This window comes from Carcharodon carcharias, chromosome 28 (assembly GCF_017639515.1).
Source record: "Carcharodon carcharias isolate sCarCar2 chromosome 28, sCarCar2.pri, whole genome shotgun sequence".
NCBI classification, from domain to species: Eukaryota; Metazoa; Chordata; class Chondrichthyes; order Lamniformes; family Lamnidae; genus Carcharodon; species Carcharodon carcharias.
Window position 1 is genome coordinate 9,997,223 of NC_054494.1, and position 12,746 is coordinate 10,009,968.

At 45.9% G+C, this 12,746-nt stretch overlaps 1 protein-coding gene across 5 annotated transcripts in view; it reads right to left on the minus strand.

Annotated features, from left to right (window-relative positions):
* The window catches only part of LOC121270827 (paired box protein Pax-2), a 307,118-nt gene that overhangs the window by 13,383 nt on the left and 280,989 nt on the right, over positions 1 to 12,746 (minus strand). For all 5 annotated transcript variants that reach the window (XM_041176299.1, XM_041176298.1, XM_041176302.1 and 2 more), the window contains one exon: positions 3,173 to 3,274. In XM_041176299.1, coding sequence (XP_041032233.1) covers positions 3,173 to 3,274 — 102 coding nt within the window. The remainder of the gene's footprint in view (positions 1 to 3,172; positions 3,275 to 12,746) is intronic.

Here is a 12,746-nt window from a genome sequence, read left to right on the forward strand (position 1 = left end):
TCTGTCATAAGGTCAAGTAAATCGGTGCCGAGTAGCAATCCGACGGCGATTGCCACACCTCGCAAGATTCGGCCCAGCATCTGCAATCACATTGCTGATCGTGGGAGCTTGCTGTGCACAAAAATTAGCTGCTCCTTTTACTGCACTACAATAGTGAATACACCTCAAAAAGCACTTAGATGGTTGTGAAGCATTTAGGGATATCGTGTGATCATGAAAGGTGTGATATAAATGCAAATCTTTCTATTTTTAATCACAAACATCAAATCTTGCATGAACTGGCGCAATCAGGAGCTATAATAAATTGTAATAAAACGTAATTGCTTTTTTACGTTGCTTTAAAAAATATACCATTTACATGTTTCATGAGTGCACATTAGTCAGTTTTTTAGTAAATTATGTATGTTTAACATTAAAAAAAAACTTTTAAAAGGTGCCTCCTGGCACCTGTGTGACGAAAGAGAGTTTAATTTGAAGAGGCTCCTCGAGGCCACAAACAATTGCTATCTGCAGTAAATCACCATGGTGATTAATTAATTCAATCTGGGGGTGTGGCCAGTTTTGTGGGTAGGTCCATCTTCCAGGGCGATGTTTTTAAAATCAGTGTTTAAGGTTGCAGATACTCGGATTATGCACAATGTAACTTGCACTTAAAGCTCTTTGCTTGACCTCTTACATCGGTTGACCAATTTCAGGCAAATTTAACTAGCAGAAACACTAGGCCTCTCTCTTTAGAAAGGATCCTGTAAGCCTGTCTCTATAAGGATTCCTAGTGGTGATGAATTCTAAGAGGTTCTGATGTTAACATTCCCTATTTAACAAAAATCATGATCATGACATTCCTTGCCTTTAAGGGATCCTAATGGATAGGTAACCTTTTACTGAAAAACCCTTTGGCAAACCTTTTCGAGGTTAGTCAAACTGCAGTTCTTTTCAATAAGTCAAAGAACTGTCCAGCTGTCAAGGTACTGTCAAAGCTGTCAAGAAGCTGTCAAACACTACTAGATGAGTTGGCATGAAGGGGGTAAGGGCAAAGGGTGGTTGGTGGGGCGGCATGGTATGAGTTGGCACTTAGTTAGCATGGGGGTACAAGGACATGGGGGGCTGGGTGGAAGGGCATGGGTTGGCATAGGTTAGCATCAATGGGGTATGGGGGGGATGTGGGGTGGGGGATGAAGGGATTGTTTTTGCCCTACTCTTTTTTAAAACAAATAATTAAACACAGTGCCAGAGCAGAGAGGCAGGCCTTCTGCCCAACCTGACTCCACACCTGGCAGCCTCCCCACTCCTTCCAGGGACAGGACTCCACACTCCTTCCCATCCAGCACGCCCACCAGAACAAAATCCAACCCTGCGGCGTCCATTTTTAAAGGTCGGGTTCAGAGAGCCGGGAATTCTCCTGTCCCAGCGCACCTAACCCAGGGATGAAAACCTGTGCCATAGTCACCGGTTCAAAGGATATTGGTGAAATAAATCAGGAAAGCCTTTCTCACTGGCTGGGGAAACAGAAACTAGAGGGGGAAAAGTCTAAGATCATCACTGAAAAGGATGAACTGAAAGTTTAGAGAGATTAGGATGTAACACCCCATCAGAAAGACTGGCAGAATCAGAATCCATTTTAGATATTAAGTGAGTGATGATGAAACACAGGATTTGATTCAAATTAAAATGATGTGGAATTGTCAAACCACAGAATTTTACAGAACAGAAGGAAGTCGTTTACTCCATCCTAGCTGTACTGGCAGAATCGGAATGCATTGTAGATAATAGAGGAGAAGCAGCTAAATAAACAGTTAATGGGTATGGGGATAGGGAAGAGGGAAGGTGGCTAGGTTTGAATACCTCTTTAACAGGGCTAGTACAGTTCGGATGGACCGATAGGACTCCTTCTGCTCTTGTAAAATTCTACGCGTTGGCAATTCCACCTCAGCTAATTTGAATCAAGTCACATATATCAACATCACTCATTGATGTCTAAAACAAGGTACTGATCTTGACCTGCATCCAAAAAAGGATTGCCTGATGCTTTTTCATGAAGTTTCCTAGTTCAGAGGAGATAGTGATTGCCTAAAGAATGTTTTTAACAGCAAATGAGTGAATTATAAATTAGTAAGTACCCAAACTGCAAAAGCCGCTATTTCCCTCACTCTACAGGGTCCCACCAGCCATCACTGCAACTTTGGACCCCATGACACTGTTTTGCAGTTGAAATGTCCAGCCACCAGGGGGGTGATAGAAAATACCCCATCAAATCCTGCAGGTCAATTGTACCTCATGGCCAGGATCTCCTGGCGAGTGGGGGGTGGAGCCAGCTCACCGACATGTAAAATGACGCAGGATGACATCAGGCGGAACTCCCGACGTCACCGCGCCTCATTTCAGTTTTCAGGTCGGCGGAGGCTCAGCAGAATCAGCTGTGCACCCACCAATCTGCCAATGGCCAATTGAGGCCATTGTCAGAGTCATTAAAGTAATTAATTGACCTGCCCGTCCAACCTTAAGGTTAGCGAGCAGACCGGGAGCCCTGGCGAGAATTAGAAAAAGCATCAAACCCTCATCCACAGCCGGGATGAGGTTTCATGTAGGTTTTAAAATTTTTAATAACATTGTCAATGAAAGTAATGGACATGTCCCAACTCGTGTGACAGTGTCACATGAGGGGACATGTCAGGGAAATTTTTTTTCTCTGTTTTTAAGATTTTTTATTGTGGAGCCGATCTCCCTGAGGCAGCACTTAGCCTCAGGGTGATGAGTGCACTTCTTCATGCGCATGTACGAAAGAGCGCACTCTCGGCTCAGGGATTACCCCCCTCCCACACAGGGAGCACATAACGCTTCCTTGCGGGTGCCACGCTGGGCGGGCCTTAATTGGCCCGCCCACACAAAATGGCGGTGCGCCCCCGATCAGGGGCACCAGTCGGAGGTACACCTCCACGTGCCAGCTCCTAAATATCCCCCCAGAGGGGGAGAAAATTCTGCCCCATGTAATGATGCACTTTTCCCTGCTTGACATTGTACTGCCAGTCTCAAATTGGTGGTGGCTAATTGCTGTATATAATATGCAAACCCAGCATAGCAAGGGTGCATATGTCTCAGTGAAATATTCCCCAGGCTGTGACTTTACTATCATCGCCCTTCACCTTGAAGACCACTCATTAAACTTTTGAGTTACCTGGTACCATGCCAGCCAATGTGGAAGTGGAGTAGCTGCCCTGCCCAGTCGGTGGAACATGTGGAGGATAGCCAGGTAAAGTTGTACTCGCCATGTCACGGCCTGCAAAAAAAAAAAATAAACAAAACCTTATATACAGCTTGATTACTTTGTGGTGTTTTAGAGAATTAACAACCCTTTGGTGGACTTGAGTGTCTGTATGTGTGTGTGTGTGCGTGTGTGTCTGTGTGTGAGTATGAGAGTATGTACATGTCAGTGCGCATGTGTGTGTGTGTGTATGTGTGAGAGTGTAAGAGGGAGAGTGAGTTTGAGAATGTGAGTGTGTGCCCATGCCCCCACATGTGGATGTGTTGTGTCAGCCATGATTACAGCCAAAACTGGCAAAAGAAGCAAAAGGTGACATGAGAAAAAACTTTTTCAAGCAGCGAGTGGTTAGGGTCTGGAATGCACTGCCTGAGAGTGTGGTTCAATTGAAGCATTTAAAAGGGAATCCGACTTATCTGAAAAGGAAGAATGTGCAGGGCTAGGGGGAGAAGGCAGGAAAATGGCACTAAGTGAAGTGCTCATTCAGGGAGCTGGTGCAGAGACGATGGGCTGAAAGGCCTCCTTCTGTGCAGTAACAATTCTATGATTCAATCTGACCCCAGCTCCTCATTTTCCTTAGTAGGCAGTTTCAGATAATCACCTTGATGAGTCTGTTTAATCTATGGTGCTAAGCAGAGCACAATAGATGAAACAATTAAGATACCAAGAGAAAATGTCATTAGCTGACCAGTAATTAGACTGTTGATTAATAAATTGCAAATATTTTATTATCTTGTGTTCTCTGCAAAACATGAAGGAGATGAAATGTTGAGCTACAGCCATGGTAGAATGCCCTTCTCATGAACAGTTCAACAAGCAAGGTTCGATTAAACACGCACACACACACATAGATACACAGACATGGACAGAACCACACACTCAGAGACACACACACACAGAAATACACACAGACACACAGCTACACACACATACACAGACCTATGCACACACACAAACATGTACAAAGCCATGGCTGCTTTTTAATAAAGTTTATAAAATCTCATTAGCCCTGAAATGTGTGATATTTATGCAAAACATTTAACATATACATATCAAATTACTTTGTTCAGTATCTTAATTGAAGCATGAGCCTACTAAAAATAAAGTTAAAACAGGTTACAGCAGAATTTCATGCCAATGTGTCAAGTGTTTGTACATTAATATCGCAAACAATCATTCTAGAAGTGCCGTGACTCCAGTGGTAAGTTCTGAACCAGCGCAAGCATTTTGTGATGGTCTGCACAGTCCCCAGGTGAGAGGGGAGCCACAGGTAACAGAGAGGCTGGGGTCATCCACGCAAAGCTGTGGCTCTTTCATGTGTGGAATGGCAAAGACTTCAGGCAGATGGAGTGCAGCAATGGAGAAAAGAGAGATGGACAGAGAGAAGTAACCAACTATAGTTGCAATGTAAGAAGACAGAATTTTATTAGTCATAAATGTTTTAAGAAGTCTCAAGACTTACTCTCCATCTGAAAATGGAGATAATTAGGAGTTACAGAGAGCAGGTAACCAGGGATTTGACTGAAAAGATCATTTTTGAGGGAAAAAGAGGTGAAGAGAATGGTGGTGAGGTTTGGGGAGGGGGGAAGGAACAAGACAGATCAACACCAGTGATTCAAGGGAGTTCACACAAGGGCAGATTTAGTGTGTGCAAGTTCCAGAGGTGCGGAGAGGGTGGGGGAAGAGAAGAGCTGGAAGGATTTTGCGAAACAGGATGGGGTGAGGGATAAGACAAATTTGCAAAAGAGGGTGAGGATTTTATCAAGGAGAATACTTTCAGTCTGCAAAATGGGGTGCCACACTGTTTTTACCTTCAGGCTGTACAGTGCTGAGAGAAACCTCTCAGTACTTGAGTTCAAATTCCTCAATGACTTCACCCCTTCCCTTAACAGCCCTACAAACCTCTGAGATCTCCGTGCTCCTCCAATCCTGGTTTTTTGCACATCCCCAATTTCCTTTGCTTCACCATCGATGGCCGTGTCTTTAGCTGTCTAGAATCCGAACCTGGGGATTCTAGCAATCCACCCCACCCTCGCTCCCCAACCTGCTCACCTCTCTACTCCAAATTGCCCCTTAAAACCTATCTGCTAGACTCAACACTAAATTGTGTCTGATAATGTTCCTGTGAAGCTTACTATGTTAAAGACACTATGTCAATACAAATTGTGTTTTGTTTTAGTTTGTTTATGGGATGTGGGTGTACAGAGGGCTTTTTTAAGAGTCAACCACACTGCTGTGGGCCTGGAGTCACACATAGGCTGACCCAAGTAAGGATGGCAGATTTACTTCCCTAAAGGCTGTTTTAAAAATTCCATTGATAAAGGGAAGGAAGGTTTGCATTTATATAGTGACTTTCACAAAGTCACCCCATCCCAGACTGCTTTACAGCCAATGAAATCCTTCTGGAGTCACATAAGTAAATAGGGCAGAGCAGTTGCTCACAGCAAGGGATCACAAGCAGCGAACAACAGAAGCAACTTGCGTTTCTCCGGAGTCCTTATTGCAGAAACACATCCAAAAGCGCTTCACAAAAGTGTTGGCAAAAAAATGGACAATGTTCAAAATAAAGGAGCGGTGACCAAAACCTTAGCCAATGAGACGAGTCCTGAGGTGAGGCCTGTTGGTTTAATAGTTGACCTGATTTGAGTAATACTTTCTGACGCACTCCCCCAACAATTGAGCTCCTGTGAGTTTTAGCTTCCAGCGCTGAACCAAAAGGGGCCTACGTGGTACACGCTCTTGTTTTAAGCCTGTCTGATAATTCAGAGTGTTAAAACCAAGTGACAGAAATAAGAGGGCGTTCTCACTCCAACACAGAGACTCAGAAACAAGGTGGGAATGTTGATGGGTATAACCTTCCAAGCCCAATTATAAGCATTGTTTAGAAAACACAGTTTGTTTTTACTGTAACCAAAGATGACTCTCTGTCACCTCTATTCTTCCCCGGCTACTTAATTTGTATCCACTGTCTGTGCTGTAATCTCCACTAAAACTAAGGAGGTAAGCCCCCACCCCATTAGCCCAGCTAGAGACTTCCTCCCAGCCCATCTGCTGTGGACATGGTTTATTGTTGAGCCAGACTCAGGTATTGCTGTAGATTCCTGTTGCTTAATGTTCAAATTCTTGCTGTTTTGTTAAGTGACTCTTTAGATACCAGTCTCTGATACCTGAGGAGATCCTTTAGCATCTCTTCAGCCTAAGCTGACATAAGTTTCCCAGCCAGGGATTCACACGTTAAATGTCTTTACAAAGCATGCTGTTTCTATTGCTGCTCATCCCTCCGGCCAGCAAAGCACATCGCAGGGATAAAGAGTTTGAAATGGAAAATTGTCAGATCTTTCAGAAATAGCCTGTGCCAGGTTCTGGTATTTGAACACTTCCAAAGTTAAAACACACAGATGTGACGGGGCAGGTGAGAAGAGTTGACATGTTACATCCCTGACAGGGACAGCAAATGTCTTATTTATATCTGTCACTGGTTTTGGGAACTCTGGTCAGAATTTTATGCCCCTCCCCCCAGGGGGGTGGTATGGCAGTGGGCGAGGGACGGTAAATTTGGGCGCCATGTCAATGATGCCATTAAGGATACCTACCCACCCTTATCGGCTCCACTGCAATTTCATCAGCACTGGGAGGAGGCACTGGGCGGCCTGCTTGCCCTAGGCCAATTGAGGCCCTTAAGTGGCCAAATAATGGCCATTTAAGGGCCTCCCCTTGCAGCCACCTGGATTTTACCCACAACAGGAGGCGCCAACGCCAAGTGTCCAGCCTGCCAGATAAAACCTGGTGACCAAGCAATGGGGGTTGCTGTCTCCTTTTTGGACTCCCTGTGCTCATCGGAGTCCCCCCAAGGTATTTGTCCCCCCCTCCTAGTTTCCCCTCCCCCCTGTCCTGTGCAGCTCACTCCCCACCCCACCCCTATCTGTGGCCCGCCAGCTTACCTTTGTCCCAGCTTGAATGCTCCTCTTCTTTCGGGGACAGCCTGCAGTCTCTGCAGTGGCCACTGCTCCCAGTGGAGCTGCAGGCCCAAGAGAGCTGTCCAGTCATTGGATTGGCCGGCAGCTCTCGGAGGCGGGACCCCACCCCTATGGAGTTAAACTACCATTTCAAGCCAGGTGGCTTGCCCTGACTTTTACCCCAGAAAGCAGGGATTCTGCCCACAATGTGAAATTTAGCCCCTTGTGTCTCCTGGTCTATACACCTCCACCCACTAACAGTACCCACACCTTTCACAGGGGCATTAACACACACAATTCACAAGGAAATCAAATCATCTTTTGCAAAGAGCTGGCGCAGACTTGATGGGCCAAATGGCCTCCTTTTGTGCTGTAACTATTCTATGATTCTGTACCCTCCATCATTCCATGAGCACTAAAGCCCTCGTTAATATTCCTGTGGCCCCCCCATGCAGCAGCTTCATGAGTCATTTCCTTTTAATAATGTTACTTTTCAGTAAGACAATCAACAGCTAGGAAAGATATGGGTTCAAGCTCTACTCTAGAACTTGAACCCATAGTCTAGGCTGACATGTTAATGCCAATGCAACACCATCTTTCAGATCAGACGTTAAAACTGCCTGTCTGATGAGGTGTGCCTAAAAGATCTCACAGCGCTATTAGAGGCAGAGTAATGGGGTTTTCATAAAGAACTCAATTACTTTCTTTAACTAACACCATCAGCAACAGATTACATTTGTCTCATGTACTGCTCGTAGCCTCTTGTCTGTTAATTAATGTTATAGGTAAGCTAACTTTGTTGTTATAGTGATTAAGGTTATTAAGTTATAGTTATTAAGTTCTTTTAGGTAAGTTATAAGGTTCTGTGATAAATTGACAGGGTGCTCCTGAGAGGATGTTTCCCCTTGTGGGACAGACTAGAACTATGAGGCACAGTTTAAAAATAAGGGGTCTCCCATTTAAGACAGAGATGAGGAGAATTTTTTTTTTCCTGAGCATTGTTAGTCAGTGGAATTCTCTTCCCTAGACAGCAGTGGAGGCTGGGGCATTGAATATTATTAAGGTTGAGTTAAATAGATTATTGGCTGACATGGAAGTCAAAGGATATAGGGTGTAGACAGGAAAGGAGAGGCCACAATCAAATCAGCCATGATCTTATCAAATGGCACAGCAGGTTCAAGGGGCTGAATGGCCTATGCCTGCTCCTAATTCATATGTTCATCGTATTAGCTGCAAAGCACAGGCTGTCCTGAGGGTGTGAGTAGGTGCTGTACAAATGCATTGAGCGATCCAATAGAACATTTCAAATCCTGGGACAAAAAGCACAGGTTCTTCAAGACACTGTGCCGTCTCTTACTGCCTTGCTCCCAACCCTTTTTCCTATTCTTAATTGGGCTATGTCCAACTTGGAGACCCTAAGGCTTTTTATGCCTTCCACCCCAAACAGGTGAGACTCTCAGCTCTTGTTGCATGCTTTCTCTCTCTCCCTCTCACCGAAGTCCAAGTTTCCACTGTGTTGCCCCTCTCGATAGTGCCCTAAGTCCCATGTACATCCTGCCTGTTATTTTGCAAGAGGCCTGATTTCTCTAACCACAACTCATGACAAAAACCTCTTCTTGCAAGGCCCAGTCTGCCATCTCAGGTAGAACTAAAAATTCTCAAGGCTCCACTTTGAAGTAAAGCAGCTGAATTCTCCCCATTATTTTGGCCAATATTTATCCCTTAACCAACAACTAAAACAAATGAGCTGATCATTTAGATCAATGTTTTTCATTCTATGCATGAATTTACTGCCATGCTTTCTATATTACAGACTACACTTCCAAGGTGCTTAATTGGCTTTAGAAGCAACTTTTAGGTGTCTTGAGGTCATGTGAGGTGCTGTATTAACACTAGTCTTTTTGTTCTTCTGGAACTCTAAGGCCAGAGATGTGCATGTCCTATTTGCTATTCAGAGATGGGGATCAGGTTTCTTGAAAGGTCCTGCAAGTTAACCAATTTGACCTGAATGGGATGTCAACTAGATAAGGAACCATCCCTCTTGCTCCTTTCCACCCAATGACAATGCTGCCATTTTCCATTGACAGGGAGTTAGGACAGTCACCAAATATGGGCGGGCAGAGTATAAAAGGTGGCAAATGTCAGGATGAAATCATGTGATGCTTTACCCAGCTGTTGTGCCCTAACAACATGAAGTGCAAGGGATGTCTATGCACCTTGCATCCAGAATTGGTGTGGGATTGGTAGGGTCAAGGGGAAGGGAAGTTTAGAACTGAAAGTTTGTCCAGTGCAACCTATTGCAGAGAAATCAACTGAATGAGACAAAATGCAAATGTTAACTGTGTATTTTCTGGGCCCTCCCATCAGTTCTGATGGCCATACTGCCTCATGGCAAATGCTGGGAGCTGATATTCTCCCCCTCCAGCTGAAGCTGACAGCATGAATGGTGTTGGCATCTGCCCTCAATATATAAATGACTCTGTTCTTGCCCCTGAGCTGGGAACAAGGCCAGGCAGTGAAGGGCAGACCGAGGATGTGATAGGAAGGAGGTCGAGAGCTGCAGACTGTTGTTTGCCTTCAGAAACTTCCTCTAAATCCTCAATGCGTAAGGCATCTTTCCTCCTGTAATTGGCTCCTGTAGGGTAACAATACAAGCTTTGGCTCACGAGACTAAAATCAATGTCAAAGGCTACGGGCTGGCTGAGACAAGTTCCACTTGTGCCACTGAAGGGTACACAACGTGGTGAGTACAATCCAGATGGCAGTGGCATACTAGGGGCCAGTACCCTTCACTGGACTCCTTTCCCCAGAAATCGATTACGACAGAACAGACCGTTCCCTCTTCACCCAGTTATCACCAAGTTCACACCCAGCTGGGCCCTCCACGCCTCTGACAGAGGCAAACTCTGGCACCAGTAATTCTCTCAAGCGCCCCCCTAGCATCGTATGGGGTTAATAGTCTCAGCAGAGGCTGAGGTAAGAGGCTGGAAGGACCACAGAGGTGATGCATGGTGCTGCATGAGCTCAAAGCTCTCACCACCCAAACCAATCACAACAGTTACAACAGGGTTTTCAATGCCTTCAATGGTTTACTGCTCACTAATGACATAACTCCAATATTTCTGTGTCAAATTCATCTTGACTTAATAGTCTTAATAGAGGCTGAATTGACAAGATCAACAAGGCAGCTACAATCTGTCGAGGCTCCTTGCAGATTAGATATCTACATGTGATGGAGGTCCTAACAGGAGCCACGAGACTAACACTCAATGAGAACTGTGCAGTTTATAAGTGGAAAATCTTCTTGGGTTAATTAAATTAAAATTACCATAGCCTCTCATGGTCACAAAGATAAAGAAAGGTCTATTCTAGGTCAGCCTTTGATAGGAACCACAGTTTCTCTTTATCACAATCTCTCGCTACCCCTAGAATGATTCTAGAATGTTAGCCTCCATTACCCTGCCCAGAATATCATTCTGCGCATGGATTATTCTTTGTGTGAAGCACCTCCTGCCATTAATCATGCCTTTTTCCCAGTTTGTCCCAATGTTCCCGTGAGCTGCGCCCAAAATATTGCTCAATATTATCTTTCTCCAGTTCACTTGATGCCTCTTAAGGTACCATCTTGTCCATCTCATTTCAAGGCTGAAGAGTGTACATTTTTCTGACCTTTCCTTATAATTATGACCTTCCTCTACATCACTTCCAGGATGTGAAGATGCCAAATTCTGTGAGGATGTCCCGATATCCTGGATAATCCCTAAGTTATTTTTGACTACTTCTCCTTCTTCATTTGACTCTTTTTGGCATCCTTTGAAATCTATCTCTCCAACACTGTAAACCTGTTTAGTTCCTCTGTTCGTCATCCAATCTTCTCTCTTCTCTGTTCTAACTCTTTTTTTCCCTGGACCTCAAGCCTGTGGAACTTCTTCTCTAAGCCTATCCCCAACACCCGCTCCATCCAAAGCAGCCTTATCCTCCTCCCAAACTTTTCAAATGCAAGATTGGTTTCTCCTAATCCCGACCTACTGACCTCTCCGACTCTGCCACTCTTTCCAATCTCAGTAGCTGTTCCGCATGAAGGACCTTGGGCGGCATCGACTGTGCCCACTGGCGTCGGGTGGCATGAGTGGGCGATATGATGGGAAGGCCAAACATCGGTTTCACGACATCCTGAAACCAGTTTGCGATCGTCCGCACTGCCCGCCAATGGCCTTTTCCCACCATCAGACGTCCGGAACCTCATTGTAATACATCTGCGTATTATTGTAAGTCCAGTCCGCTGGAATCATTCCACGACATCCCCCCCCAACCCCACACCACCACCCCACCCCCCACCCCGCGTTGGATCATCCGCCCACATCAGAGGTGATTACACAGCGACTGTTTCACAACAACATATAAAAGGCTTGCACCTGGCAGGCTGCACTTTGAGGGGAACTCGGAGGTGATTGCACAGTAACGTTGTGGAGCTCTTGCCCGGGTCGCCTGTTGGACTTCAAGCATTGGTGGAGGGGAGTGGGAGGTGGCGGTCAAGGGCTGGCCTGTGGTTGGAGGTAGTGCATAAGCATATGCGGGGCAGAGGCGCAGTTCAGACACAGCCACATTGATATGATTGGAGTCAAGTGTCTTGAATATCTGCCCACATGAGCAATGTAGAGACTTCAAAGTGCCATCAAGTGCTCCAGAGCTTTTCACCCATTGGGAACAGACTGCAAACTAATGAGCATTTTAGTGGACTGCAGGACAGTTGGACGTTTGGGTACATTGTATAATCTCCTTGCTAAAGCTGGCCATGGTGCAGTCACTGGTGGAGACACTCACAGCCCCTTGCAATGTCATCATCCCGGTTTGGACCAGTGTCCCCCATGGTTCAAGCTAACAGGGCAGCCTTGCAGTGGGGGTTAGGAGAATGCCTGTACCTGAGCTGAGAGCACAGCCTGCAGTCCAATGGGCAAAGCTGCTACCAATCGGTCAGGTGGAGAGGGGCGGAGGTGGGTGGGGTTTCGGGCAGCCAAGCAGCGCACTAAACTCTGACCATTCAAGCAATGGCCAGCACTTTCCAGGGTGAGTTAAGAGGCCTTCAGACTTAACCAAGAGAGGTTCCTAGTACACCCCTTGCTAACCCACACATCTCTATATTTCATCCTGCAGGAGTAGATCAGGATCACGGAGCCTGGTGAGCTAGCTGTATGCCTCGTGGCGTACAGAGAGTGAAGACGATGGAGGACAGAGTGACGGAGGTGCCTGGCTGTGCAGAGGTGGGAGCAGCAGCCTCAGGAAGAAGGGGCAGTTGGGGCTCTCGCACACACCACCGAAGAGCCACAGTGAGCCGTCACTGGTCGGCGCCGAGCTAGACCCAGGGTCTATAGACACCGCCTTTCATTCCTGCAGATGACCAAGAACCAGTGTCGCCGAAGACTGTGTATGTCCAGGGAACTGGTCAATCATATATGCCACCTGCTGAAGGATTTGGTGCCACGGGGACAAGGAGGGCATCCACTGCCAGTGGCTGTGAAAGTGACCGTGGCACT